Below are 25,270 nucleotides of genomic sequence, written 5' to 3'. Positions count from 1 at the left end.
CAAGAAGAAAACAATGAACTCTATCTAAAATGTAGGAACTTTCTCTATGAATGTATAGTATCTTCCTGTCCTAATTGGATACAACAAAAGAATGGAGAGCGATGAATGATTACTTTTATCTGCCAGTCATGTAAGAAGATCTCAGTAGTGAAATTGAGGTCCTTGGCGTGAGCCAGCATACATTAGATTACAATGTTGGCAAACCTTTCTCCAGTTCGGAACTTCAGGACCTTGGTTTCCACACCAGCATTTAGCTACGGGGGCCAACAAATCAAACCTTACAGCGAGCCAATTTAGCTGCTACTTTGCTTTGCATCACGGATGTGGAACATAAGCTGCAAGAAATGCAACTTCAGACCACTCAGAGAAATAGCAGACACACACCCACTATGATATGCATACAATTGTCCCATGTCTGCTTATGTTTTTATACAATGTTCAGGGTTTAGGGTTTATATCAGAAACAAAATTGAGCGAAAGCCTGAAACGTCATGTTGGTACAAGATAAATATAAACCAGAATATATAAGAAAATATCTGAACTCCTACGACTAGGCCTACATATAAATCTAGTCATTTGTTCCACTATATTTAGGCATTAATAGCGAAGAAATCGTAAAATTACTATAAAATACAAAATTTATGCATTTTTCATCTAAAAACATATCCACATCGTGCCTTAACTCTGTGAAACTAATTCTAAAAGGCGATATATTTAAACTGTACCCTTATAGAAATAAGCAGATAATTGTGAAATTACCTTTGTCCCTACATAAAATGTCAAAAGCATGCCAGCCAAAACGGGGAGTCCTGTACAAAGAAAATCATAAGTCCCCCAGAAGCAGCATTGTATAAGGATAACAAGGAGCTTGAGGACATGAAATTTTAAATTACCTTCTCGTTTAAGGAATTGAGAAATCAACCAACTAATCCCAGATGGTCCAATAACAAAACCAACAAGGTTTGCTACCTGCATAAACATTGGATTTAATGAAAATTGGAGGCAGATTCTAAAAATAAACAGTAGAAGGATTAGCACTTTAATTGAATCCTTGTATTGTTAGCATTTATGCATTCTTGTAAACACATAAGGTGATTTATCGTATCAGTTTGGCAGATGCATATAACACTATACGTTTTTAAGTGCTAAGTACACTAATACCTGTGGGATGCACAAAAGAACCCTCACAAAAAATGTTAGGCCTACACTTTGCTCTTTAAACGCATAAGAATCAATAAAAACTGTCACTGTAAAAAGGCCTTAAGCAGCTCGAATCATTTAGCCCTTCAAAGGAGAAAAGTCAAACAGCTTTCCCAGAGGGTAGGAAAAAACTCCTAAATGTTTAAATTTGAAAAGGTAGAGAGTTTCAGATATATAAACATCATCAAATTAGTCTCAAAAAACCAATCACCCAGCAAAAAGACCTTATTACTACTTCCTTTTCACTCGAGTAAATTTTTAAAACCTTCCTAGTGGAACTAGCAATTTAATCATCTGATTTTACTTTAAAGATCCAGAGAACCATTCTGTAAACATGCAAATATCAAAAGTCAATACAGCATCAACATGAATATAAAAAATTATTATGATTGGTATATGCTTTAATCAAGTACGTGATACAGACCATGAGGCAAGTGATCGTGATTGCACCAGCTACCGCACTAAGTTCACGAACAACAAACTCCCCATGAGTACTCTTGAACTGACAAAAAATACATCACAAAATCGAAAATGTTATGCTTGTCAGATAAAAGAGAGAAGATAAAGGTTGATATACTCCTCTTCTCTTCCTCTCACTCCCCTTCTCCTCAAACAAGCTTCGTATATATGTAAGTATCTTTTAATGTAATGAACTAGAACGAGAGAAATCACAAGGCAAAAGGGGTTGTGGAGCAAGTTTGTGATTTTCTTCCAAAAGCTGCAAAGTACAAGATTAAGTCCTTGATGTTTTCCCCTAAGGGTTGAAAACCTCTAATTCTTGAGCAACAATGTTCCCCCTTACTCCATCAAGCGGCCATAATAAGCGAAAACAAATCTATTTTTTTGATGTCTATAAGATGCTCTTTCAAACACCTAAGATAGTCAAAGACACATGAATCCAAACAAGATTTTTGAGAAATTTTCCTATATCTTGATGTTCCAAAATTCTGTGCTATATCTCAACCTAATCAGCTAACGTGATTAAACCAAACAGGGAGAATAGGGGGAAGAAGTTTCTGAAAAATTTGAAGAACCTTTGGTGCTTCCTAAACAGGAAAAAAACACACACACAGTGACTTCAAGAGGCAATGTGGCAGAAAAGGAAATACGGGTGCTAAAGTGGACATGGGCCAAAATTCAGGGGCAGGCATGGAGCCAGTCACAAGAGTGGTTGGGCTACAGCCCAACCCAAGTTGACAAAATTCTTTTTTGCCTCACTTATAGTTCTAAAGCCACAACTCATATCCACTACAACATCCGAGTATACATTCTCAGCGGTATCCCATTTAAAAACTTGGGGATGTCCTTGTTAGGGGTGCAGCACTGAATACCTTCAAGCCAACAACAGCTAACTGATTGGCTATATGGGAGGTACGAGAATTGGAATGATCATCCTCCTATAAACTAAACCAAACAAAAGAAAAACGGCAAATGTAGAATAGGAACACAGAGGTCACCTGAAATGCATTGGTTGCTGATTTCAGTATCATTTCCGGAATAAAGAATAAGCAAGTCAGCCATGCCCATGAAAGAAGCTTCCTAATGACAAAGACGGAAATTAAGATAGAGTAAGGAACAAGTTTCAATAATGCTCTACCCCCATTTGACGGAAAGCTAAGATGTATTCAAGAAGAAAAATTCAACAGCAGCAACAAGTACCATTCTAGATCATGCCAAATGGCAACAAATGTGAATACAACCCAGACATTGAGAAGCTTTCTCCGAGTGCCCCCAAGAGGAATGTACAAATACCTATTGTTTTCATTTCCCAAACAAACATGTCAGGGATGGAAAAAGGATTACAAGAGAAATTAAAAGCATAACAGGTTGAAAGTTTCACCTCACAAGCCATTTGTTGTAGGAAGCATGCCAGTTCTTCCAAAAAGTTTCCAAGTTGTAGCAATTATTTATACACCTCGGCATATTCTCCGGGACCTCAATGCCACATATCTGCAGTAATTAGAAAAGTCATGGTCCCGCTGCAAAACAATATTAATCCTAAAAGCTTGTTAAACCACAGTGCAGATCACGTTTACAACTAATTTATAGTAGACGGACAACCCAGCAGTAAAAGCCAAAGTTCAGAAGAAATGGAGACAAAAATTTATTTGCATGTACACACCAGTGACCAGAACCGGAAATAGCGCCATATGAGAAAAAACTTTAGCCACATGAACATTAAGACCTGCACCATCATAAGAAAGTAAATCACCTTGACCTAAGCCAAAACAAATCCATGAAGTCACCTAACAAATAGAATGGAGATCCAAACAAAGTGAAAGGAAAATACTAAAAGACCCAATTTAAAAAAGGGTCATATAAAATTTCACCAAAAAAATTATTAAACCCATTTGAAGTAAGTAACCCATTAAAATTACTTTGTGGCAGACTGCAGAGTGTACGAGTATGGTGAGGAACAATAATACTTACATAAGCAATTCTTACATCATATCTATGAGGAATGTAAAGATAACAATTTAATGTTTGATACTATTACAAATAACAATTTGAGGACTGTTTTTAACTAGTAATAGCTAACTCTCTCATGCGGTTTTCTTTGTCCAAAGAAGCTTATCGATATTATGTATTTTAAGATATATTCATTATTTTTTATATTCTCATAAATAGGAACTATCAAATTATTCAACATTTAGTCCATGCATAGAGTCTAAGGTGTGTGTGTCTTTTGTATTTTCTGGAATCAAATACTACATTACCACCTCAAACGAAAAGTACATTATGTTGCTTCACAGTGTACTTTCAATCATATAAAAAGCTTGAGATATTGAAATTCTAATCATCAAAGACGTTGATACTGTAAAGATCATCTCTTACCCCATATCCAATAATAAACACATCCATAGGATGTACCTCTTTCCACATGCCACTAATAGGTACAGAAAAAGAGAACTTAGTTAATACAGTATCCAAAAGATAGAATACACACATGCATGGGTCACTCACATACACAGTACATGGTGTACCTTTAACTAGAGACTCACCTGATTGCAAACGCATTGTAATAGAAAAGATGTGTCATTAGTTCCATCAGAAGAAGACTGAACACCCAGCGCAAACCATACCAAGCAATGTCTTTAGCTGAAAAGTTATTTTGAGGAACATCCAACTGAAAGAATATTTCAATAAAGTCAAATACTGAGGCTCTGCAGTAACATACAAGCACGGACTATCCTCTCCAACGATATGGGAAGCACATCCAGTGCACTTGACAATCCAGAAATGACCAAATATTTCAAATTATTTAAAAAACAAAACAGTACGAATATTGAAAGTGACAGACCTGTGAGGCAAATGCATTGAAGCTAACAATCGGCCCAGTAAGATAAAGAGGTGCATAAACCAAATAAGCAAGGTACGTCGTAAAGGCATACTTGTCATTCTGGACACCTCTCTCCTGGTAACAAACACATTTATGAGCACTTGGAAATTTGGATGAAAGGTGGTTTAAGGATCCATCAACTGCAATAATAATAGACTTGCACTTAAGTAGAAGGCATAAGCTAACCTGTAAAACATGGTAACAAGTTTTCCCTGATTTACAAATATTGCAGCGCTGAATGTGTTTCTGCATACAAGAACAAGAAACAACAGCACCTTGTAAATAGCTAAAGCGCAAAGTATTAAATCCTTGACAATAATCTGCGCACATGAATAAGCAGTGAAAATCCATCACAATGAACTAGGAATCACCAAGATTCACAGTATAAGATTTACGGTAAACCAAGGAGGGTTGCTGAAAATATGTTAATGGATACTGGTACATGAATTGGCCTAAGAATTTGTTGTTAATACGACTAAATGCTGTTAACATAGTAATTGGCAAGCCTGTGAAGGACAATGTTAAGGTACCATTGAGTGTGACCACAAAAAACTAACAAGATATCAACTTCAAAAGCAAGCTGCAGAGCAAGAGCACTGAAAAAAATGCAGGGTTGAGTGATGTGAAAGTAATAACCACTCTTGACTCTCATCCATAGAACCATCTGGAAAGAAAAATACCATAAAGTTCTGGAGCAATAAGTAACACATGCTTGTTATTCTTTCAGGCCACAATCATAGGTGGGCGTAGGAAGTCAAGCCAGTTCGGCATATACAAAGAGGCCTAATAGGTTTTCAGGAAAAAAAAAAAAAAAATCTCCTGAAAATGTTTCGATGTATTAATTACACGGTGTATTTTAGGTTCATTGTTTTGGAGTCTCATATTCAAATGTCTTTAAGTCTCTTATTGTCACATGATTAGGTTTTGTGAATTGTGTCTTTCAGAATTTAGAGTGTATTAGCTGTGAGGCTAGACTTTTCTTCTAATTTCTATCGTAGTGAATCCAATACACCAATAGTTTTTGCCAAAGGCCAGAGAGTGAGTCCAGATCTCTCTTTTCTTCCTTTCTCTTACTATTGTCCTGCATCACCACCATTACCAGAAGCCTTGGAAGGTTTGAAACATGTAGACCCAGTGACGAAGTAATCTTACAACACACATACTAGACAAAAAGGGGGAGAGACACAAACAGAGAAGAGAGCATACAGATCACAGCTCAAAGGAACACAAATACCTTATGGTCAAAACGAGAATCTTGGTGGGCCCAATGGTAATCATACCCAAAGCTTATCATCCGCAAAACAACTGTCACAAACAACCAGAATTAGATAAAAAAACACCATATAAAAGAATCACAAATACATATTAATGTATAATAGCAGGTTGCAGCATTACTCATTGTGCTTTGTGAACCCATTCTTTTTTTTTCTCTATTAACTTCCATTCCTATTATCTCAATTGAAAGTTTTTACTTATTTCTATTCATGCAATTACTGAAATAAGAATATAGGTACAATGAACTCATCCCCCAATTAGTCATCTCTCCACTACCTACCTCATAACTTAATTGGGGGCACCAAAACCACAATTTTACACCAGCAGACATGAAAGAGATCATTAATTAACAAATACACCCATAACTCCTTGAAACGATTCAAAGTTTCAAACATATTCATCCACCATTTTGGTCTCATATAACAATCCTTACACACCCTTGACCTATCATCCACAAAGCTCCAAGCTGTGGCATTGTGGGTTTGCTGACTCTGCTCCAAGCTGCAGTAATCATGAAATAAGTTGGTTGTAATTGGTAATTATGAAAACCCGTCTCTGCAGTCAGAGAACCCACTTCCAAGCTGTTCCAAGCAGCCAGCTTATTTCATGTCCATCTTTTAATATCTAAGAGTATTCAACCATTAGATGTTGGGAGTCCAATCTAATGAGTAGGATTCTCGTACTGTAGAGTTGGGTTCTTTTGGTATGTCTTTCGATTCTCAGAAAGTTGTCTGCTTGTTCTGTCTCACAGATCATACTGGTAAACCCATCTGGGTATTTTGTAGGATTGCATATAGATTATAGATTTGTGTCTACATAGGTATGCAAGTATTTGACGAAATGTCACATGCACATGACATGGAAAAGAAGATGAATCTGATACACACACACACACACACACACATATATATACACACACACACATATAATTAAAGCACAATCATGAAAGTATGATAACTGGAATTAATGTGTCAAACAATAATGAGGAAAGCACAATACCAAAGTTAAAGCAAATGTGCCATCTAAAGGTGCCCCGAAAGTTGTCCAAATATGCCCAGCGTTGCCTACATAATAATATGCAGAACCAGTAAGCAGATATATCACAATTTATATGTTAAGTACCCAAAGAAGCCCTAAATAGCCTAGCCTAGCCAACAAAACTCACCCAATTGTGGAGAATGAATATCCTTCATAAACACGATTGCACAGAAGAAATAATATGTTGAAAATCCATACTACAAAAGGGAAATATTTTGTTCGTGCAAATATCTGCAAAAACACAAGTCCACTAATGTATGGCAAGAATTCCAAACTGTAGCGCATAACTCTGACAAAGAAAGAAACAAAATGAACTCTTCGAATAGACTCAAAACAGTAGCCCATATGATTAATCTGATAAAGCATACAATAACACAGTTTGGAATTATAAATCAAATTTTAGGGGGGAAAAAATAGAATATTTTCATCGAACCTAACTGTCAAAGTTACCCTGCACCACACATGCATAAACAGTTAACATTTGAAATGCAATAAGGGACAATGCAGAACTTTTAACTCCTAGAAGCACAAATCGTATGGTGGAATAAAGTGCAAACAAAAGAATTTTTGAGGATTATACTGGTGTGGGGGTAGCAGATCTATGGGGAAGAGTAAGATATTGGGCAGCCTTCTGGGCTTCAGTTTCAAATGATTTTAAGAATTACTCTCTTTCTCACATACTGTGGGATATGTTAGCAGTTGTAAAATGATTTTGGTTGAGGTTGTCCTACTTGTAATCAGATCCTCTGGAGAGATTTTCTTGTTCTGTTCTTGGTGGATTTCTTATCCACTTCTGTGTATTACACTTTTCTTTTTTAATAAACTGTTATAGTTTCTTCTCAAAAAAAAAAAAAAAAACAATAAATGGAAATCAAGTTTTGACCTTCTTAAGTCTAAATATGTTGCAAAACAAATTCTTCACATGAAATCACGTTGTTTTGGAAGCTGGCCTTTATGTACTCATAACACATACTTTAAGACTAAAGGTTCCAAAGGGTTGTTTCGAGCTTCTAAGCACTAATTTTGAGGCTCTAGGAATTGGGAGGAAAGCTAAAGCTTTGTGGGGTTGTCTGGTGTCGGCAGTTTTTTGGAACATTTGGTTGGAGCGTAACAAAAGAATTTTTGAGGATTATACTGGTGTGGGGGTAGCAGATCTATGGGGAAGAGTAAGATATTGGGCAGCCTTTTGGGCTTCAGTTTCAAATGATTTTAAGAATTACTCTCTTTCTCACATACTGTGGGATATGTTAGCAGTTGTAAAATGATTTTGGTTGAGGTTGTCCTACTTGTAATCAGATCCTCTGGAGAGATTTTCTTGTTCTGTTCTTGGTGGATTTCTTATCCACTTCTGTGTATTACACTTTTCTTTTTTAATAAACTGTTATAGTTTCTTCTCAAAAAAAAAAAAAAAAAAAACAATAAATGGAAATCAAGTTTTGACCTTCTTAAGTCTAAATATGTTGCAAAACAAATTCTTCACATGAAATCACGTTGTTTTGGAAGCTGGCCTTTATGTACTCATAACACATACTTTAAGACTAAAGGTTCATGTAGAACCTGGTATATATCAGAAAACCAACGTAACTGAAGGAAAATACTGCAACATAAATATAAACAGAAAAACACTAATGATAATGGTGATAAAAGAAGGGAACTATTATTGGCACTCCAAAAATGGAACTGTGAACTCCTCGTAAGAGTATTTTTCTTTCTAAATACACAAAATTTGGAGTGCATACTTAGATTTTTGGAGTGCCACTAACAATTCCCTAAAAGAAAATGCATTGCATTATGCATCCAAGCATGAATGGAGCTCACCTTTACCAAGAGAAAATTCATTGAAGCGATTGAGAGGACAAATAGAATGCTTGCAGAAACAATGAAAGTCAGAGAACAGCACCTCCTCAGAAAGAGCATAAAATCCAAGTATTGTTATGAAGGTAAGACATACCAGGCTCCATGCAGATATGCTAGGTATGTGAAAGAAATCAAAATCCAAATAATGGACATCCCTCTCGCTTTTAAATGAAAGCTTGTCCTCAAAAAATTAGCGATCAACGTGAACATTGTGAAAACAATGGTAAGAATTGGTAAATTTCCTCGAAAGTTTCTCCATTGAGCATCAGAAACATCCTAAGCAGAAAAAGACAGGTGCTTTTCAGGTAAGAACAGGTATATCAGAGAACAGAATTTGTATAGTTTTTTGAGTTTTCAGTACATCCAATGTTTTTCACACCATGGCACTGCAGTAACTCAACACACGAACAAGAGTCACATATAGAAACGGAGCAATGTTTCTAGTATTTAAATGATAACTTCTGCCATCAGATACACATTTTAAGTCACTACAATTCCGTTTGTGATAACTTCTGCCTCAATCTAATTCACATTTTCAGCATTAATCTGCTCTTATCCCCTATTTTCCAAACCATTATTTTCTATGATAATTGTGAAGGAATAGAATTTACATACATACGTGCATCATATACACATATATCTTCAAACACCATGCCATTTGAATGCCATCACTAGCCCTTCGGGCAACACACTAAATTTTGTCAAACTCCCATGTTTAGCCAGCTCAAAACTCAAGAGCTGAATGCTAATCCCTAGAACCTGACTCCACACCATAAAACAACGAATCGAAAACTTAAAACACTGAAGTAAGACAGCAGCGTGTCAAAGTCCGCTTCGGAATTTACAAATACACACACACAGTTAACAACAGCAGAGCGTTGTCCCAACTATCTACACTAGAATTTCGCGTGTTATCATTGAAATAAAACTGAATTTATAAAGAGAAAAAAGAAATGAATGAAATTGAAAGAAGAAACCCACATTGAGGCGAGGAGGAATGAGCCATCCAGGACGCAAACCGAAAAGCTTAGCATGATGATCTGCGTATCAGAAAAATGGACATTCAATTTTCAATTAATACATAAATAAATAAATAAACAAATAAATAAATATCAAAAGGAAAAAGAAGAAAGAAAAGAGATTAAGAAATGGATGATACCGCGAGAGATTTGGAGGGATCGATGGATGATGAAGGCGTAGAAAGCAGCTGCGTAGAGAACCAGAAATCCCACCTCTCCTTTCAACAACTTCATAGCTCTTCCTGCTGCTGCTGCTTCTGCTTCCTCTCTCTCCCTCCTGAATTTCAAACTTTGATTTTGTTGTGTGGTTTGTTCTTGGTGACCAACGACACCATCTCTCTCACTTCGTTTCTGTTCTCTCTCCGCTTCTGACGAAAGGGGCAGTTTGGTTGACGACTCTCCTGCCACCTATAACAAAAGAGATCTAATAATACCAATAATTACAAGTCTGCCACTAATGTCCCTACCAAAAGTTCGGAAATTCCTGCAAATATTTCATTTCCATTTACACGCTCAAGTCCCAATCTTGGCAGCGAAGATTTGTTCTTTACGTATTTACGTATTGTTTTTAAAAATATTTTCACCGAACGTTTTCAAGCATTTCAAAAATATGCATCCAAACGAGTAGGACCTTCCTCTTCCTTCTTCAGTAGGAGAACAGTCGCTCACACAGACCCAAAGAAAAGAGGAAGGAGCTTGGGAGAGAGTGAGCCTCTCCCTCGGTCCGTACAAATGCGCGCCGTTTGTATCTGCAACAATTCTAAAACCCTAACAACAACTCTAACCCCCCTAATCTAATCCGATTTATTAGATTTTGACAATTTTAATTGATCGATTCGAAATTCTTTTGATTTTTTGAAATCGTGTGCCCATCATTTGCGAACAAGAAGAACAAGATGTCTTCTTCATCGTCCTCGTCGTCGAGGCGAGTGGTGAAGCGTGCACAATACAAGGATGCGGCAAGATTAAAGAACCCTGGCATTCCCGGCGTTTTAACTATGGTACCCAACATTTGCTTATTTCTTCCATTTTTCCCTCATTCAATTCCATTGCTTTTCGTGTATGAACAAAGTATTCTGCAAACATTTTGTATATTCTACAATTGCTAATTTGCGGTTATCGGTAAGATTTATGGGATTAAGGACATAGTTCAAACTTTCTTTAACAATCAAGGACATAGTTCATGTGGATAGCTTGCAAATCATGCACCAACAGATGGTTTGTATTAATGAGTTTTGTCATTGGTTGTAAGGATAAATTTGCTACAAGTTTTGAGCCAAGTCAAAGTTTTTTTCGGGGATCTGTATGTCAAATTCCTTAAATATGCGACTGCTGGATTGCATTTGTGTAATGTTGTTTTTGCGAATGTGTTGGTATGGGCAGGTTGAGGACAAGTTTGTGTTCAAGCCAAACGATCCCACATCTACCCAAACCCTTGATGTGGAGTTTAGACATATTAAAGGTACTCCTTGTATTGGCAACGGATTTATTTCTTTGAAGTAAGCAGCTTGTTTATCATTTTTACCTGTTTCCTTCAAAAAGTCTTAGTAAGCCAAACTAAAAGACCATATCTTTACTAATCTTGATATTCAACGATTCAATTTCTCTGGATTACGTGCTCCCTGTTCGAGTTATATATATAATTCCCCTTTTTTTTTTTTTATTCTTGCTCATGAACTTTCAGGTCACAAAAACACCAAGGAGGGATCCAAGCAAGCACCTTTGCTTAATCTCAGCAGCAGTCGTGAGGTTTTCTTTTAGTTGTAATTTATGTTACATCCTACCACTAGTTTAGAGCTAGTCTAATCCAGCTTCTTATTCTTTATTGACTGGATTTCTGCAACTGTGATGCCCCAGGTTAAAAGTTACATTTTTGAGTTTCAAAGTTTTCCCGATCTTCATGAATGCCGAGATTTTGTAGGTAAATCTCATTCATATCCAGAACATGTATGAAATTCTATGTTCATTGTGTTCAAAGGCTTATTTTCACATTCTTCTTTTGCTCTATATTGCTTGCTGTTGGTATAAATGTTTCATATGGACCGCCTTTACTGGAATGGACTGCATCGTAAGAGACAGCCAGTAGCCACTGTATTTCTTTAGAAACCACTTGATTACTCATTTGTCTACAAATCTAACATTCTGCTGATATAATTCGACTTCTTTTTTAGTTGAATTTTGAGAGTTTTCCATTCAAATACTGCTTGTAGCTGTGATCGTGTGAGGGGTGTTTTAATGCCTTTACCTTTTCAGTTATCTACAAGATTCTAATTTCTAAATAACATTTAGTGCCAACCGTTGTTTTTTTGTGCCACTGCTTTCCTTACAAGCTTTGTTGCACTAAAATTTTATTTAAATTGTATTTTTTTAAAAAAATTATTAGACTTTTGTCTTGTGTGTTTTAGTTAATTATTTTCTCTTAGATTGTGCTCTTTGGTGTGTTTGAATAGGCAATGCCCTATCTAAGGCTGCAGAAGCTGCAAAAACTGCTCCTAAGAAAGATGGAGTTACATTGCCTGATGAACAACTCAGTGCAGCAGAAATGGAGCTCCGTATGAAGCTATTGCAAGAAGACAGGTTACTTTGTCTCCTCCCTATCAGATAGCTAACATCAGCATTTCACATTTTGTAGCTCCTTGGAATAGTTTAAAATCAATTTTTGTTTCCTTATGGAGATGTATTATTTTTAATATTTCTTGGTTGAACTATAATTTGGATTTTAACTTTCATCTTAATGCAACTCTCAGCAGGAAAGAATCAGGATACCACACCCGTTCTACAAGTTCACATGTTTTTATTTTCTATTCATACCATAGTACGTATTATATTTTTCTAGTTGTAGACTTTTGCCCAGAATAAACTAGTAAAGATTGTGAATGACAAAGTCTAATGATAGCTATTTAAGAATCAGGACAATACTCACCATCAAGTTTGCCGCTTGTTTTAATACTCTATGTACTTCTATGATAATTGATAATTTTTACGTTTTCCTAGTAATAACTTTCCCCTAGAATCAACTTTTAATGAAAAATGTTGAAATAAATCTAATAAAAGCCAGTGAAGAATAACAAAAGCACACACCAACAACTCGTGGATTATAAGTTCCCACCTGTTTTTCTAGTCATATGCATTCCCCTAAAATGAATTAATAACAGTTAATGTTGACATAATTGAATGCAGATTCTGATTAGTTTGATTCCTAGCATTGATATGTACAACTAATACTCACACAAAGACCAAATCTGGATGGCCTCCACTTTCAAAGTGCTTCAGTCCCTTCCTTTTTCAGTATCAGATTGCTGAATTCAAACATTTGGTTGCTTTCTTGTCTTTTCTGCCAACAATTTGGTGCCGTGGTGTTCTGTACTGCCATTTCCTGGTACAAGCAGTCCACCAAAAAAACCAGAAAAATAAAACATAAAAAAACAACAAAAGCAACTCTGCATAAACAAAAATACCCAACTATCATGCTGCCTTGTTTTGTCTACAAGTTATTTTCTTTTGCCTTTGTTTTCTAGGTGGAAATTTGGACGGTAATCATAGTTTTGTAATTTATGTTTATGATGAGCTGAGGTTTTGAGAAGGTGAGTTACTTGCTATTTCTTGTTACTAGATTGTTTGCTTCTGAGCTTTCTGCATATAACTGCTGTTTTATGTCACTTAATTTTACTCTTCACAGTGAACTGCAGAACCTTCATATGCAGTTTGTAATCAGTGGTGTTTTGACAGAATCTGAGTTCTGGGCAACTAGGAAGGTTAGATACCGTAATGAAGACAGATTCTTGATCATGTTTGGAAAGTTGTGTTTACTTTTTCTTTTCAACGGCAAGCCTATACATAGTGTTGGTTCCCCTCCCCACCCATAGTGCTACACTGACAATTGAAACAAATTTTAACTGAAAGTGTATACTTGTTATTGTGACATGTCTGCCTTCTGAAATTTATTGCAGAAGTTGCTTGATGGAGATAGCCGTACAAAGCCAAAACAACGGGTTGGTTTTAAAAATTCAATGATTTTGGACACCAAACCTACAAGTGATGGTCGGGTAGAACATTGAACTCTCTCTCTCTCTCTCTCTCTCTCTCTGATCTTATGATTCATTTGTTTCTTCTTGCCAATAGTTACTTTGGTTGCTTGTAGAGTTGGCACCTCCTTGATGACATTTAATAAAACTATTTTGTGGATCTTAAAGGATTCCTTTACTTATCCATAATTTTTTTATCTCATCAACTTCGTGGTTCGGAAACTAAATTTTTTTGTTTTTTGTTTTGGGAATTGTCTAGATGAACAAGGTTACGTTTAATTTCACTCCAGAGATTAAATATCAGGCATATTTCTCCACTTTTCACTTCTTCTTTGAGATAATACTCATTTCATTTTCAACAAATGCAAGTACTCTGAACGAGAGTTTTGGTTATCCATCTTGGAAAGCTTTCTTTGGCGCTTATGCTTAAGTTTTGTTACACTCCTTTTCAGATCTTTGCTCTCAAACCAGCTGTTCACCAGGCATTTCTTGAACTAGTGCCCAGTAAGGTAGTGAGGATATCCAAACAATTCCTTACATAATCAGACACTTTTCCATGTTAGTGATAAGTTGAGAATTGAGAAGTTTGCTATTTGCTTTCTTACTTCGCGCAAATCATGTTTTTCTAGCTTTCCCTGTTTATAATTCCAGATGACAGCAAAAGACTTCTGGACAAAATATTTCAGAGCTGAATTCCTTCACAGTACCAAGAATACTGCTGCAATTGCGGCAGAAGCTGCTGAGGATGAGGAACTGGCAATTTTTTTAAAGGAGGATGAAATATTGGCAAGGGAAGCTCGTCAGAAGGTGCTCTTAAAAAAATTGTTTTCTTCACCCTATAAGTTTTGGTATACCCTGGATGCTTCCGGTGCATATGTTTATATTCTTATTTTTATGCCTTTTTTTGGCAGATTCGACGGGTTGATCCAACTTTGGATATGGAAGCTGACCAAGGGGATGATTATACACATCTTCCTGTATGTTTTCTAGAACCCATCTTGAGTCTTTTATTCTAGTAGCCTCTATATTATCCTAAAAGCAGTCTTCTAATTTTCCTGATACCCCCAAATTTAAGGGTGGTTGTCATATGATTTGCAGTTATAGATATGGCACATTGGAGAAACATTCCTCAGTGGTTCCTGTATTTTATATTCTGATATTCTGGATACCCACTTATGCCTTTGATCCACAATGAATTTTTTTTTAATTATCATGCTTAACGTCTCTAGGGATGCCATAAAGTTGATTTCATTTTAACCGTTTCTGATCTGGTTGATATGTTTTAAAAATCAGGATCATGGGATCTTTCGTGATGGTGGCAAGGACATCACTGAACTACAGAATGAGCAATACAGGAGGACTTTATCACAAGACCTTAACAGGCAAGGGGCTGTTGTTCTTCAAGGAAGAACTGTTGGTTAGAGTTTCTCCTGAATCTATTCTATTTTCTTTCCTATGATTAATAAATGTCGTAAGCTGCTTCTATCTACTTATATATTAGTATAGTGATTTTGATGTTTTTTGATGAACCGGCTGAGCTATATTTCATCTATAATTTAGTAGATAACTTTGATTTGTGAACCTGACTTCAGATGGGGATTTAGAAGATCCAAATAATGTTGCAGAAGCACTTATGCGGTCAAGACAGGGTTAGCATTGTCCTTTGTTTCCCCCTTTGGTTTATCCATTGGGATTTCCTCCCCTCAATATTTCCTCTTTTGTCCGATGGCAAGTCAGGATCTGTGCTTAACTTTCGCCGGATGTTTTGGCAGAGCCTGATGAGAGTGCTGTGCAGGAGAGACTTGATAGGATTGCTCGGATGAATGAGATAGATGACCTTCGAGAACCTCACGATCATCCTGTTGCTCAATTATGTATTAAGGTTCACTTTGACATCATTCTTCCAAAAGGCCAACAGTTTAATGCAGAAGGTGCACACTCCTTTTGTTTTCTTCTGACGCTGGAGATTTTTCATGTGTCATGAATACAGGATCCTCGAGACTACTTTGACACGCAACAAGCTAATGCACTTAAAGCTTTGGATGAATCACGAATAGGAACTGAACAAAAAAAATGCAGCATGACCACTGAGGAAGCATATGGCTCCTTGAAGGAGTCTATATCTAAAATTAAGAGCATTGGATTGAAAAATTCCACAGTTGCACCAGAAATTGCTCTTATGGTAATATAGTCTTACTGGCAGGTCTTTTTTCTAGATATGATATGTAGAGTTATAAAACTGTATACTTCAATTGCCAGAAAGTTTTACTACCCATTTCTGTGGTATAGGTTCTTAATGGACTGACTCAGAATATTTCTAGTACCAAGTATCAACTCGGAAAGAATCCTCGGGAGGGTATTCTGGACAGTTTGCCAAACAAAATGAAAGAGGAACTGCTGCATGTGAGTGAATAACAACTCGTCTGTTTACTTTCTAGATACTATTAGCTGCTTTGTAAGTAAAATAAATAAATAATATAGAAAAAGTTAATTACTGCTGCTCAGTTCTCATTGACATAGAGTTGATCAAGTTGCATTAGGTTTTGTTTACTTCACAGTTCTTTTGACTTTAGGGATATGTTTTTTATTCCAGCATTCGATGTCCATTCAAGAATTACTGAGGCATTTTTGGTCTACATATCCAATTACCACAGCTTATCTTTCTACAAAGGTTAGCTCTGTTTCCTTTATGCTATATGAAAATCATTACTCATTAACATCACTATTTGAATCTCTTCAACATGGTTTTCTTTGTTCTAAAAAAAATTATTTTTATTCTGTGATTTCATTAAATTATTCACGCAGGTAGGCAAACTGAAGGATGCCATGTCACAAATCTATCGACAGCTAGAGGTATCAGTCCTGCTACTTTATCTTTTTCTCATTTGTTTTCTGGGCTATTTTAAGATACCCCACATGCATTTTCTAAGCATATGAAACACCATATTGTGTTTTATAAAAATAGTTGTCAAAAGCTCAAAATTATAACTGATTTTTGGTCTCCTTCATAGTGTCATTATTGATGTTGAGCTGTTTTAAATTTTTCATGTGGAATGTGGAGTAATTTATAAGAAGTGCTGAAAACAGCCCAGTAGTGTTGTCTGCCTCATCAATTCGAGGTTCTTTCACCTCAAAAGTAGTTGTGCTCCTGGTGCCTTCTTTGCCTCATTGCTAACATAGTCCTTTATTAAAATCTGGTCGCCATATAGCTTTATGACAATCCATTGGGGATTTTCTGTGAATGTATCTTATATCAAACTGCCTTGTTTGTGGCAACCTTTGTGTGGTGGATCTTCATTGGAGTGGAGCGATGGGAAGAGGTTTGGAGACGAGAGAGACATTGGTTTCTTATTGGAGGATTTGATGCATATTTTTATCTACTGCTTTGACTGTCTAAAGATTCTTAGCTAGTGCTCCACCTTTGCAGTTCAACATCCACCTTAATTCTGTTTCATGAAATTTGGAAAAACAGAAAATGTCATTTGGTCATCTTCTCAAAACTCTTTTTTTATGTTTTCATATATGCAATATTGATTTCTTCATGTTTTAAACCCCATATTAATCGGGTTTAATTGTTTTGGAAGAGGGTTTAGGATCTACTTTGTTCACGTATCGATTGAAATTTTCCAGGAGATAAAGGAATCAGACTTCCGGCACCAGGTTTCTCTCCTTGTTCGGCCAATGCATCAGGTCAATACCTCTATTCAATTTTCAGTTTAATTGAAAGGATTAATTCATCTTAATCTTAATGTCAAGAAACGTATCTCTTATGTTTTAAGGATTTTTACAATAATGTTATGGATGACCGATTAAGTTTGGAACTGTATAGTACTTTATACTGATAAACCTCTTGTAACATGCTTTGCCGCTTGTTCTGTCGGAAAAGTGCGCTCTCTGTTTTGTGTCCACTTGTGCTGAGCTGCTTACTTCAGCGTTTGTATTCGATTGTTTTTGTTGCGATCGGTGGACCTATGACTTATCTATAGGCTTTTCATCTTAGTTAGAGGAAACGGGAACAGAAATTTCTTAAACATGGCTGGTACTGATGGACAAAGACCATTTTGGTACAGGCACTTGATGCGGCTTTTCAACATTATGAATCGGACTTACAGAAAAGAGCTGCAACTGCAACGATGCTGAATGGAAATGCGTAGGAGAAAGTTCGCCCTTGATTGGTTCACCCGTGTCCTGCCTTTTATCTTGTTGCGATCGTATGAAACTGTACATCCAATCAATTTTGCAATGAGCTTGTGTTTGATTGACGAGTTTTTTTTGACGTAAAATGTACGTTGATGTTCGACTATTCGCCAAAATTGGGTGGAACTATTCTTGTATGTACTTGCGGCTTCTGCACAGCATTATGTGATGCTTGTAGACTGTATTAAGCATTTTAACCTCAGTTAAAAGGTTTTTCTAATAATATACGTTTCTCTCTACTCAATCGACTCCAAGTTTGCGTTTGCGATAGCATACTCGGTGTCACTAGTACACAACATGGCACGAGGCCTAGAAACACCTAAAACATCATCGTCCAAAAGGGACCTAATACAATGAAGGGGGTTGGGTTGTGGGGGCGCTTTTAGTTCTTTTAAAAACTCTTTGAAATGACGTTAATTTGGAAAAAAAAAACATCATTTCACCAAAAAAAATAAGTAAAATAAAAAGCATCTGGGCTTAGTGGGCGAGTTTCCAATCCAACCCAACAAGTCTAATGGTCTGGTCTGGCCCAAACGTGAAACAGATTTTGTTTTTTTTTTTGGTCGGACCATAACGCAGGCAGAGGCAGAGCAAAGCAGATAACCACCAAAACCCTTCTTCCTTCTTCCACCTTCATTTCCCAAATTGCTAGGGTTTAAGCATTTTCGCCTTTCTCTCAGTCACAGTCTCACAGCCATGTCATTCTACCGCCTGCTCCTCCGCTCTCTCCGCCGCCCTTCTACCCCAACAACCCTACCCCTAACCCAATCCCTCACCTACCTCCACCTCCACAGCTCTAACCCAAACATTCCTCTCCACCTCACCACCCCCACCCGCACCTTCGCTTTCTCCTCCGCCGAAGAAGCCGCCGCTGAGCGCAGACGTCGCAAGCGCCGCCTCCGCATCGAGCCCCCGCTCAACGCCCTCCGTCGGGACTCACGCCCCCCACCCCCACGGGACCCGAACGCCCCACGCCTACCTGATACCACCTCCGCCCTCGTCGGCCCCCGCCTCAACCTCCACAACCGCGTCCAGTCGCTCATCCGAGCCGGAGACTTGGACGCCGCGTCCGAGGTTGCGCGCCACTCGGTTTTCTCCAACACTCGCCCCACCGTCTTCACCTGCAACGCCATTGTGGCTGCAATGTATCGCGCCAAGAGGTACAATGACGCTATTGCCCTTTTCCACTTCTTCTTCAATCAATCAAACATTGTTCCTAACATTGTATCTTATAATAATTTGATTAATACTCATTGCGATGAGGGCCGTGTCGATGTGGGACTGGAGATTTATCGGCATATAATTGCAAATTGCCCCTACAGTCCCTCGCCAGTGACATACCGGCATTTGACTAAAGGGTTGGTTGATGCTGGGAGGATAGGTGAGGGTGTGGACTTGTTGAGGGAGATGTTGAATAAGGGCCACGGAGCGGATTCTTTGGTTTTTAATAATTTGATTAAGGGATTCTTACATTTGGAGAATATGGATAAGGCTGTTGAGCTGTATGATGAGCTTAAAGAGAGATGTTTGGTTTATGATGGGGTTGTGAATTCGACCTTTATGGATTGGTTTTTCAACCAGGGGAAAGAGAAAGAGGCGATGGAGTCATACAAGTCCTTGCTTGATAGGCAGTTTAGGATGGTCCCGGCAACTTGTAATGTTCTCTTGGAGGTACTGCTTAAGCATGGGAAGAAGAAGGAAGCCTGGGATTTGTTCGATCAGATGTTGGATAATCACACCCCGCCAAATTTCCAGGCTGTGAATTCGGAAACATTTAACATTATGGTTAACGACTGTTTTAAGCTTGGAAAGTATGATGAGGCAATTGCCACCTTTAAGAAGGTGGGGACAAAGGTGAATTCAAGGCCGTTTTCTATGGATGTTGCGGGGTATAACAATATCATTGCGAGGTATTGTGAGAATGGGATGTTACCGGAGGCTGAGACACTGTTTGCAGAATTGTCCTCAAAGTCATTGACCCCGGATGTCACGACTCATAGGACTCTGATTGATGCATATTTGAAAGTAGAGAGTATAGATGATGCTCTTAAGATATTTAGCAGGATGGTGGAGGTTGGTCTGCGAGTGGTTGCTAGTCTTGGTAAAAGGGTGTTCGATGTATTGATTAAGAACGGGAAGGCAGTAGACTGTGCACAGATTTTGAAGAAAATGGGAGAAAAAGATCCAAAACCAGATGCCAGTTTTTATGATGCTGTGATCAAGGGGGTTTGCAATGAAGGTGTGCTTGATACAGGCTGTGATTTACTGGAAGAGATGTTGAGATATGGCATTGGTGTTCCTCCAGAATTGCAGCAATTTGTAAATGAGGTTTTTGGAGAAGCTGGGCGTGGCGAAGAGATTCAGAGAGTATTAAATACGAATAGGTGGGGATACCGATCACTACCTAGAGAGGCACCACCTCAGCAATTCCAACCAAGATCGCCTCAAATGGCAGGACAATATCGTCCATCGTCAGCACCGCCCCAAATGACTGGACAATATCAGCCACCATCTGGAACCTGTCACTATCAGCCACCATCTGGAACCAATCAGCCACCTTCTGGACTCAATCAGCCACCATCTGGACCCTATCAGCCACCATCTGGAACCTATCACTATCAGCCACCATCTGGAACCAATCAGCCGCCTTCTGGACCTTATCAGCCACCATCTGGAACCTATCAGCCACCATCTGGAACCTATCAGCTACCATCTGGAACCTATCAGCCGCCTTCTGGACCCTATCAGTCACCATCTGGAACCTATCAGCCACCATCTGAAACCTATCAGCCGCCTTCTGGACCCTATCAGCCGCCTTCTGGAACCTATCAGCCACCATCCGGAACCAATCAGCCGCCTTCTGGACCCTATCAGCCACCATCCGGAACCTATCAGCCACCATCTGGAACCAATCAGCTGCCTTCTGGACCCTATCAAATGACTGGAACTTACCAATCACCACCAAGACCTCCACATATGGCTACAAGCCAGCACCCCACAGCTCAATCCCCTCAAATGGCTGGACAATATTACACTCCATCAGGAGCCCCCCAAACGGCAGTACCACACCACCCTCCGTCCAGACTCCCTCATGTGACAGCTTCGTACATGCCATCTGAAGATTTTCAGAGCTTAGGACCACAACACCCTCTGTCAGGAGCTGCTCAAGGGACAGGATCTGACCAATCACCATCAGAACCCGCTCAAATTACAGAACAGGTAGCAGCTGCTTGATCCTTATATCAAGTGATTGAGACGCCGGCAAATTTCTGTCTTGATTTTTAAGTTGGCCAATGCTACATTGAACTTATGCTAAGTGTCTCTCCAAGCCACAAGCTTAAGGCGTTCATCTGGGTGTATAAGGGGCTCTTGTGACTGAATTCTCTTCGATATTTTCTATAGTGATTAATATGATAAGTTACTTATTCTTGTGCTCGGCCATCTGCATGGTTGATGAAGATTACTATGACTTATAATAGAATTACCAATCAATTATCAAGTATTGTGCATGTTAAATATATGAGACGAATTCGTAGGGGCCTATAGTTTCTGACTTCCGTAAGTTGTACGGTAGGTGAATACATCCTGGTGAATGGTTCAGTTTAGTACTTTGATTGTTGTTCTTTGGACTGGTTCCTCGTGGTGGCTAGGGGACGACGGATTCATTGTAATTTGGGGCCGATTCGGCAGATGGTGCTGTGTCGTTGGTTCGGTTGAAATCAATTTTCCTCGCATTGCTTATGTGTTTCAAATGGTATATGAATCATATGCAATTTTGATTCAACGATTCATATACAATTTTGTTTGAGTGTGTTATTAAGTTTGTTAATTTTTTGTGTGTACAAGTGAATAAAAATAAGGAAAACTAATGAAAAAAGGCTTGAAAACTTTGAGTTTTAATGATAAGGACAAAATAAAGGGTAAAGTGAATAGTATTAGATTGACTTTTTAGTGTAAAAATGTGGTTTTTCGTTAAAGTGAACAGTACCGTAGGCTTTTTGTTAAAACTTCCATAAAAATAAGCCAAATTATGTTTGTAGTCTCTGTTTCATAAATATCTCACTTAACGGCTCATTGGTTGCTATTTGATTTCACCTCGACAACACAAGCCAAACGCGAGGATTTCTCCAAAGTGCACGTTTAAGTTACTCATTACGACAAGAGCAGTTAGATCAAATACATACGACAAAAAGATTTTGAAGCCGTCAATAAATTAAAAAGAAAACTAATGAAAATGGTTTAAAGACTTTGAATTTTAACAATAAGGACAAAATAAATGGTAAAGTGAATAGTATCATGATTGACTTTTTAGTGTAAAAATATGATTTTTCGTTAAAGTAAACAGTACCGAGAATTTTTCATTAAAGTTCTCTAAATTGAACTTTTGTATAATATATTGGTGAATATCCTTCTTCGAAGGACTTTGCTGATTCCACGATTTATTTTAAGAACCAACTCATTCTCTCAACTCAATGACACAGAGAACCAACTCAATAACGTCTCTCTATCCAAAACTACATCCCTCTACATCTTCGTATTTGGGAAGAAATTGATACCAAAATTCTGTGCTCAAAAGATCGGAAATTGTCAATATTCCATCACCGACGCGGCGAACTCGAGCAGAGGCCCCAGTGCAGTTGGTGCAAACTTCCGAGCAAATAGGTAACATATGGATGTCATCTCCGCATTGTACTGACACAGCGCTCCATTGTTCCTTATAGACCGTACGAAATCTTCCGTAATATTGTCTCCTCCGTACGTTGCAGGGTGCGGACCTCCCAGTGACCAGTCTACCCACGTCACAGTCCTATTCGAATTCAGCCATCCATGGAACATGTTGAAGTAAGTAGGCAGGTAATGCTCATCCGGGTAGCATGCAGGCAAACAATATTTGCTGAAGATTGTGTAATACTTTGTTTCCGACACTATATACACGGATAACGCACGGCTAAGTTCAAACCACTGAGACCCTTTCCTCCACTGATACAGTTGAATATCAGGAAACATTTCGCGGCTGTAACGCCCACGCCCATAACGCCCAGGATTATCGTATGACTCAACATAACTATGGTTTGAACCGATGAGATACTTGTAGACAGTAGGGAAATTATAGATCGGGATGCAGCTCTCAGAGAGAAGAACAAAGCGCTCATTTGAGAAGTCAAGCAAGGCATTCGCTAGAAGCCGCCTCTCTGCATCAACCAATGTTACTGTCCCCCATGAAACAGGCTGCAGAGAAGAAAATTTTTAAGGGTAAGCATTACGTAATTCATTAAGAACGTAGACCATACTACCTTCACGAATGATAGATGCACACACCTCTCGGGTCTTTTTTTCATCTCAGATTACTCGATAATTCAGAACACACTCGTGATACAAGTTTAAGACAAAATCTAAGTGATCTAACAATACCGGATAGCACTAACTAATTGATATATGGACATAACGCCCATTGCAATTCTCTTAAGCTAAGAAGAAGGAATTACAACACCATACGCAAACATGTAGCGTGGATTTCTTCAACCATGGTTTATTAAGAAAAAAAGAAATACAGTTTACATGGCACACGATAAACAACAATGCCTAACAAATCTTCAAAATTGGTTCCATGCTAAAACCTAGTGTTGCGATGACAGACAACAGATCTACTGTAAGGACCACGAAGAGGAAATAGCAAGACCCGAATTCAGGAAAAGAAGTTTTGCACCAAAGCAATAATGATTATTTCACTTCCAGTGAGGCTACTGATCTGTATTTCTTCCAAATTGAGCAGCACTTAGCAATTGCCTTACGTCTGATTTTACAAGAAGCTACTGCAATCAGTTACCTAACTTAACGACAAAGCATATCCGTGAAATTTCAATATATAAGAGGATGTTACGGGTCTACAGAAACAATGGCCAACGCAAAAATTGCTGCTAATGATAAAGCAATCTTAAAATTAGTTCATGAGTACCTAAGTTTAAGTCAGCGTGATGAATGAAGGAAAAAAAAAACTTTGATAACTTGGATCTTGAAAAGTAAAGGATCTAGAGATTAAATTAGGTGGTGGTAGGAAACATCCCTAAAGAAATTCAGAAAACATTAATCTTGCAGGACACCAAGCCAAAGAGTCCTTGATAATTACCCTACTTCCCTTGATACAATACAAGTTTCTGATCTCTTAAGCGAAGAAAAACAAATAAACAATTACACGCCAAATAAAATTATCATAGCTACGAAATTCAGTTCACTTCCCTCCCCCACAAACTTAGATAATCTTTTTTCATGCCAATCTCCCTCACAACATTGATACGAAGCTACAAGTACGCAATAACATAATCGTATAAATCAAAAGAGAAACAATGAGAAATATTGAAGCAGTAGAGCATCAGTGACAAGAAAAAAGAATAGAATGTCATAAAACATGCCTTGTACCTGACTGGGGATTTGGCGTTGATAAAAAGGAGAGGTGGTAGAAACATTGAGCTCATAACCCGGAATTACATGGACGTAAATTGAGAAATACTTGTCATGGCCATGGAAGAACCTCTCCCACAATGGCAACAAGGGCAAAGGTCCTCTAGTCAAAAACATGAAAGCCACTTTAGGCACTCTCTCGAATGGAAACTCTGGCTTCTGCGGCACCATTGAAGCTCTCCAAAAGAGCTCATCATCAGACAGACCGTGCGTCAAATTCTTCGGCTGAAGAAACGTCTCCATGCTTATACAATCAACCTTGTCACTAACTTGCACAGTAGTACAATTCTTCTCCTTGTGCGGCTTATTGGCGGAGAAGTGATTGATAAACGAATAAATCTCAGTTTGTGAGCCAAAATGCCGGTTAATATGGGCGCTCGTTGCTAATCCTATAACGACGCCCACAACGAAAACTACCAAGAACGAGAGAATCTGCAAGAGTTTGAGCAAACCCGGGTGCTTCTCATAGTCTTCTCTGCCTCTTGCCATGGCTTTCCAGATTCCAGAAAATCAAATTCAAATCCAAATTCCAAGTCTAAATTCACACTACCATTTATATATGAACACACAAACACCTCAATTCTGGAGAATCAGCACTGATTAATTACTTAATTCTAACAAATACTTGCATCATTATTACTCAAACTGTGAACAAATAGTGCCTCAAATCATAATTAGAAACTCAAATGAATTTAACATAAATCAGAGTCATTTGGGTACCTCTAACTCAATCGATGAATGATGGATGATGAAGATATCATCCAAAAGTTATAAACTTGCTCGGAAAATTCTGGGGAAGAAGTAAATAAAGCAGAGAGATTCGATTTGGTGATGAGAAGAACATACACAGTGGTTTAGAA

The 25,270-nt window shown here is 38.0% G+C and overlaps 3 protein-coding genes and 1 pseudogene across 7 annotated transcripts; 2 read left to right on the top strand and 2 right to left on the bottom strand.

Moving 5' to 3' along the window:
* Positions 1–21: 21 nt before the first annotated feature.
* Positions 22–10,246, bottom strand: LOC137717560 (membrane-bound O-acyltransferase gup1). Of its 2 annotated transcripts, none has more exons than XM_068456960.2 (19): positions 9,870–10,246; positions 9,692–9,750; positions 8,805–8,986; positions 8,672–8,720; positions 6,981–7,084; positions 6,815–6,879; positions 5,775–5,845; positions 4,727–4,786; positions 4,502–4,615; positions 4,203–4,327; positions 4,036–4,087; positions 3,323–3,385; positions 3,041–3,150; positions 2,860–2,952; positions 2,658–2,739; positions 1,625–1,702; positions 894–969; positions 760–809; positions 22–335 (listed from the first exon to the last, which is right to left on the bottom strand). In XM_068456960.2, the coding sequence occupies exons 1-19, from the start codon at positions 9,961–9,963 to the stop codon at positions 294–296; spliced, it is 1,569 nt and encodes a 522-aa protein (XP_068313061.2). In that variant the 5' UTR covers positions 9,964–10,246; the 3' UTR covers positions 22–293. The 2 variants fall into 2 exon arrangements, with proteins under 2 accessions (XP_068313061.2, XP_088554701.1); XM_088698575.1 differs by having other exon boundaries at positions 6,981–7,432; positions 8,271–8,720; positions 9,870–10,093.
* A 352-nt stretch (positions 10,247–10,598) lies between these two features.
* Positions 10,599–18,195, top strand: LOC137717841 (general transcription and DNA repair factor IIH subunit TFB1-3). 3 transcript variants are annotated; one of them, XR_015965326.1, is made up of 20 exons: positions 10,599–10,730; positions 11,113–11,191; positions 11,414–11,478; positions 11,587–11,650; positions 12,180–12,306; positions 13,409–13,571; positions 13,680–13,775; positions 14,014–14,058; positions 14,207–14,263; positions 14,406–14,561; positions 14,666–14,731; positions 15,048–15,171; positions 15,347–15,403; positions 15,527–15,636; positions 15,745–15,936; positions 16,044–16,157; positions 16,348–16,425; positions 16,564–16,607; positions 17,385–17,444; positions 17,825–17,870. XR_015965326.1 is itself a non-coding variant. In XM_068457329.2 (20 exons), exons 1-20 carry the CDS (start codon positions 10,626–10,628, stop codon positions 17,906–17,908), a joined length of 1,803 nt encoding a protein of 600 aa, XP_068313430.2. In that variant the 5' UTR covers positions 10,599–10,625; the 3' UTR covers positions 17,909–18,195. The 3 variants fall into 3 exon arrangements, 2 of the variants coding, with proteins under 2 accessions (XP_068313430.2, XP_088554700.1); XM_068457329.2 differs by having other exon boundaries at positions 13,409–13,484; positions 16,560–16,607; positions 17,825–18,195; XM_088698574.1 differs by having other exon boundaries at positions 16,560–16,607; positions 17,825–18,195.
* A 305-nt stretch (positions 18,196–18,500) lies between these two features.
* LOC137718416 (pentatricopeptide repeat-containing protein At1g10270 pseudogene) lies at positions 18,501–21,559 on the top strand (annotated as a pseudogene). The gene has a single exon (XR_015965325.1). The product of XR_015965325.1 is annotated as a pentatricopeptide repeat-containing protein At1g10270 pseudogene (transcript).
* Positions 21,560–22,288: 729 nt separating this feature from the next.
* LOC137718417 (Core-2/I-branching beta-1,6-N-acetylglucosaminyltransferase family protein) lies at positions 22,289–25,270 on the bottom strand. Its single transcript, XM_088698576.1, has 3 exons — positions 25,131–25,270; positions 24,369–24,901; positions 22,289–23,180 (listed from the first exon to the last, which is right to left on the bottom strand). Exons 2-3 carry the CDS (start codon positions 24,897–24,899, stop codon positions 22,539–22,541), a joined length of 1,173 nt encoding a protein of 390 aa, XP_088554702.1. The 5' UTR covers positions 24,900–24,901; positions 25,131–25,270; the 3' UTR covers positions 22,289–22,538.

This window comes from Pyrus communis, chromosome 8, assembly GCF_041283825.1.
Source record: "Pyrus communis isolate YQ-2024b chromosome 8, ASM4128382v1, whole genome shotgun sequence".
Classification (NCBI taxonomy): domain Eukaryota; kingdom Viridiplantae; phylum Streptophyta; class Magnoliopsida; order Rosales; family Rosaceae; genus Pyrus; species Pyrus communis.
Note: the sequence above shows the minus strand (reverse complement) of the source record. Positions and strands in the feature narration are given on the sequence as shown.

Excerpts from the sequence above, each read along its gene's own strand:
- LOC137718417 (XM_088698576.1), bottom strand. The coding sequence starts at position 24,899 with ATGGCAAGAGGCAGAGAAGACTATGAGAAGCACCCGGGTTTGCTCAAA. Across the intron at positions 23,181-24,368 it reads AACGCCAAATCCCCAGTCAG|CCTGTTTCATGGGGGACAGT; the intron begins GTACAAGGCATG and ends TCTTCTCTGCAG.
- LOC137717560 (XM_068456960.2), bottom strand. The coding sequence starts at position 9,963 with ATGAAGTTGTTGAAAGGAGAGGTGGGATTTCTGGTTCTCTACGCAGCT. Across the intron at positions 970-1,624 it reads TCACGATCACTTGCCTCATG|GTAGCAAACCTTGTTGGTTT; the intron begins GTCTGTATCACG and ends ATGTTTATGCAG. Across the intron at positions 336-759 it reads CATTTTATGTAGGGACAAAG|CTTATGTTCCACATCCGTGA; the intron begins GTAATTTCACAA and ends CATTTCTTGCAG.
- LOC137717841 (XM_088698574.1), top strand. The coding sequence starts at position 10,626 with ATGTCTTCTTCATCGTCCTCGTCGTCGAGGCGAGTGGTGAAGCGTGCA. Across the intron at positions 11,192-11,413 it reads GGAGTTTAGACATATTAAAG|GTCACAAAAACACCAAGGAG; the intron begins GTACTCCTTGTA and ends ATGAACTTTCAG. Across the intron at positions 16,158-16,347 it reads TGAAAGAGGAACTGCTGCAT|CATTCGATGTCCATTCAAGA; the intron begins GTGAGTGAATAA and ends TTTTTATTCCAG.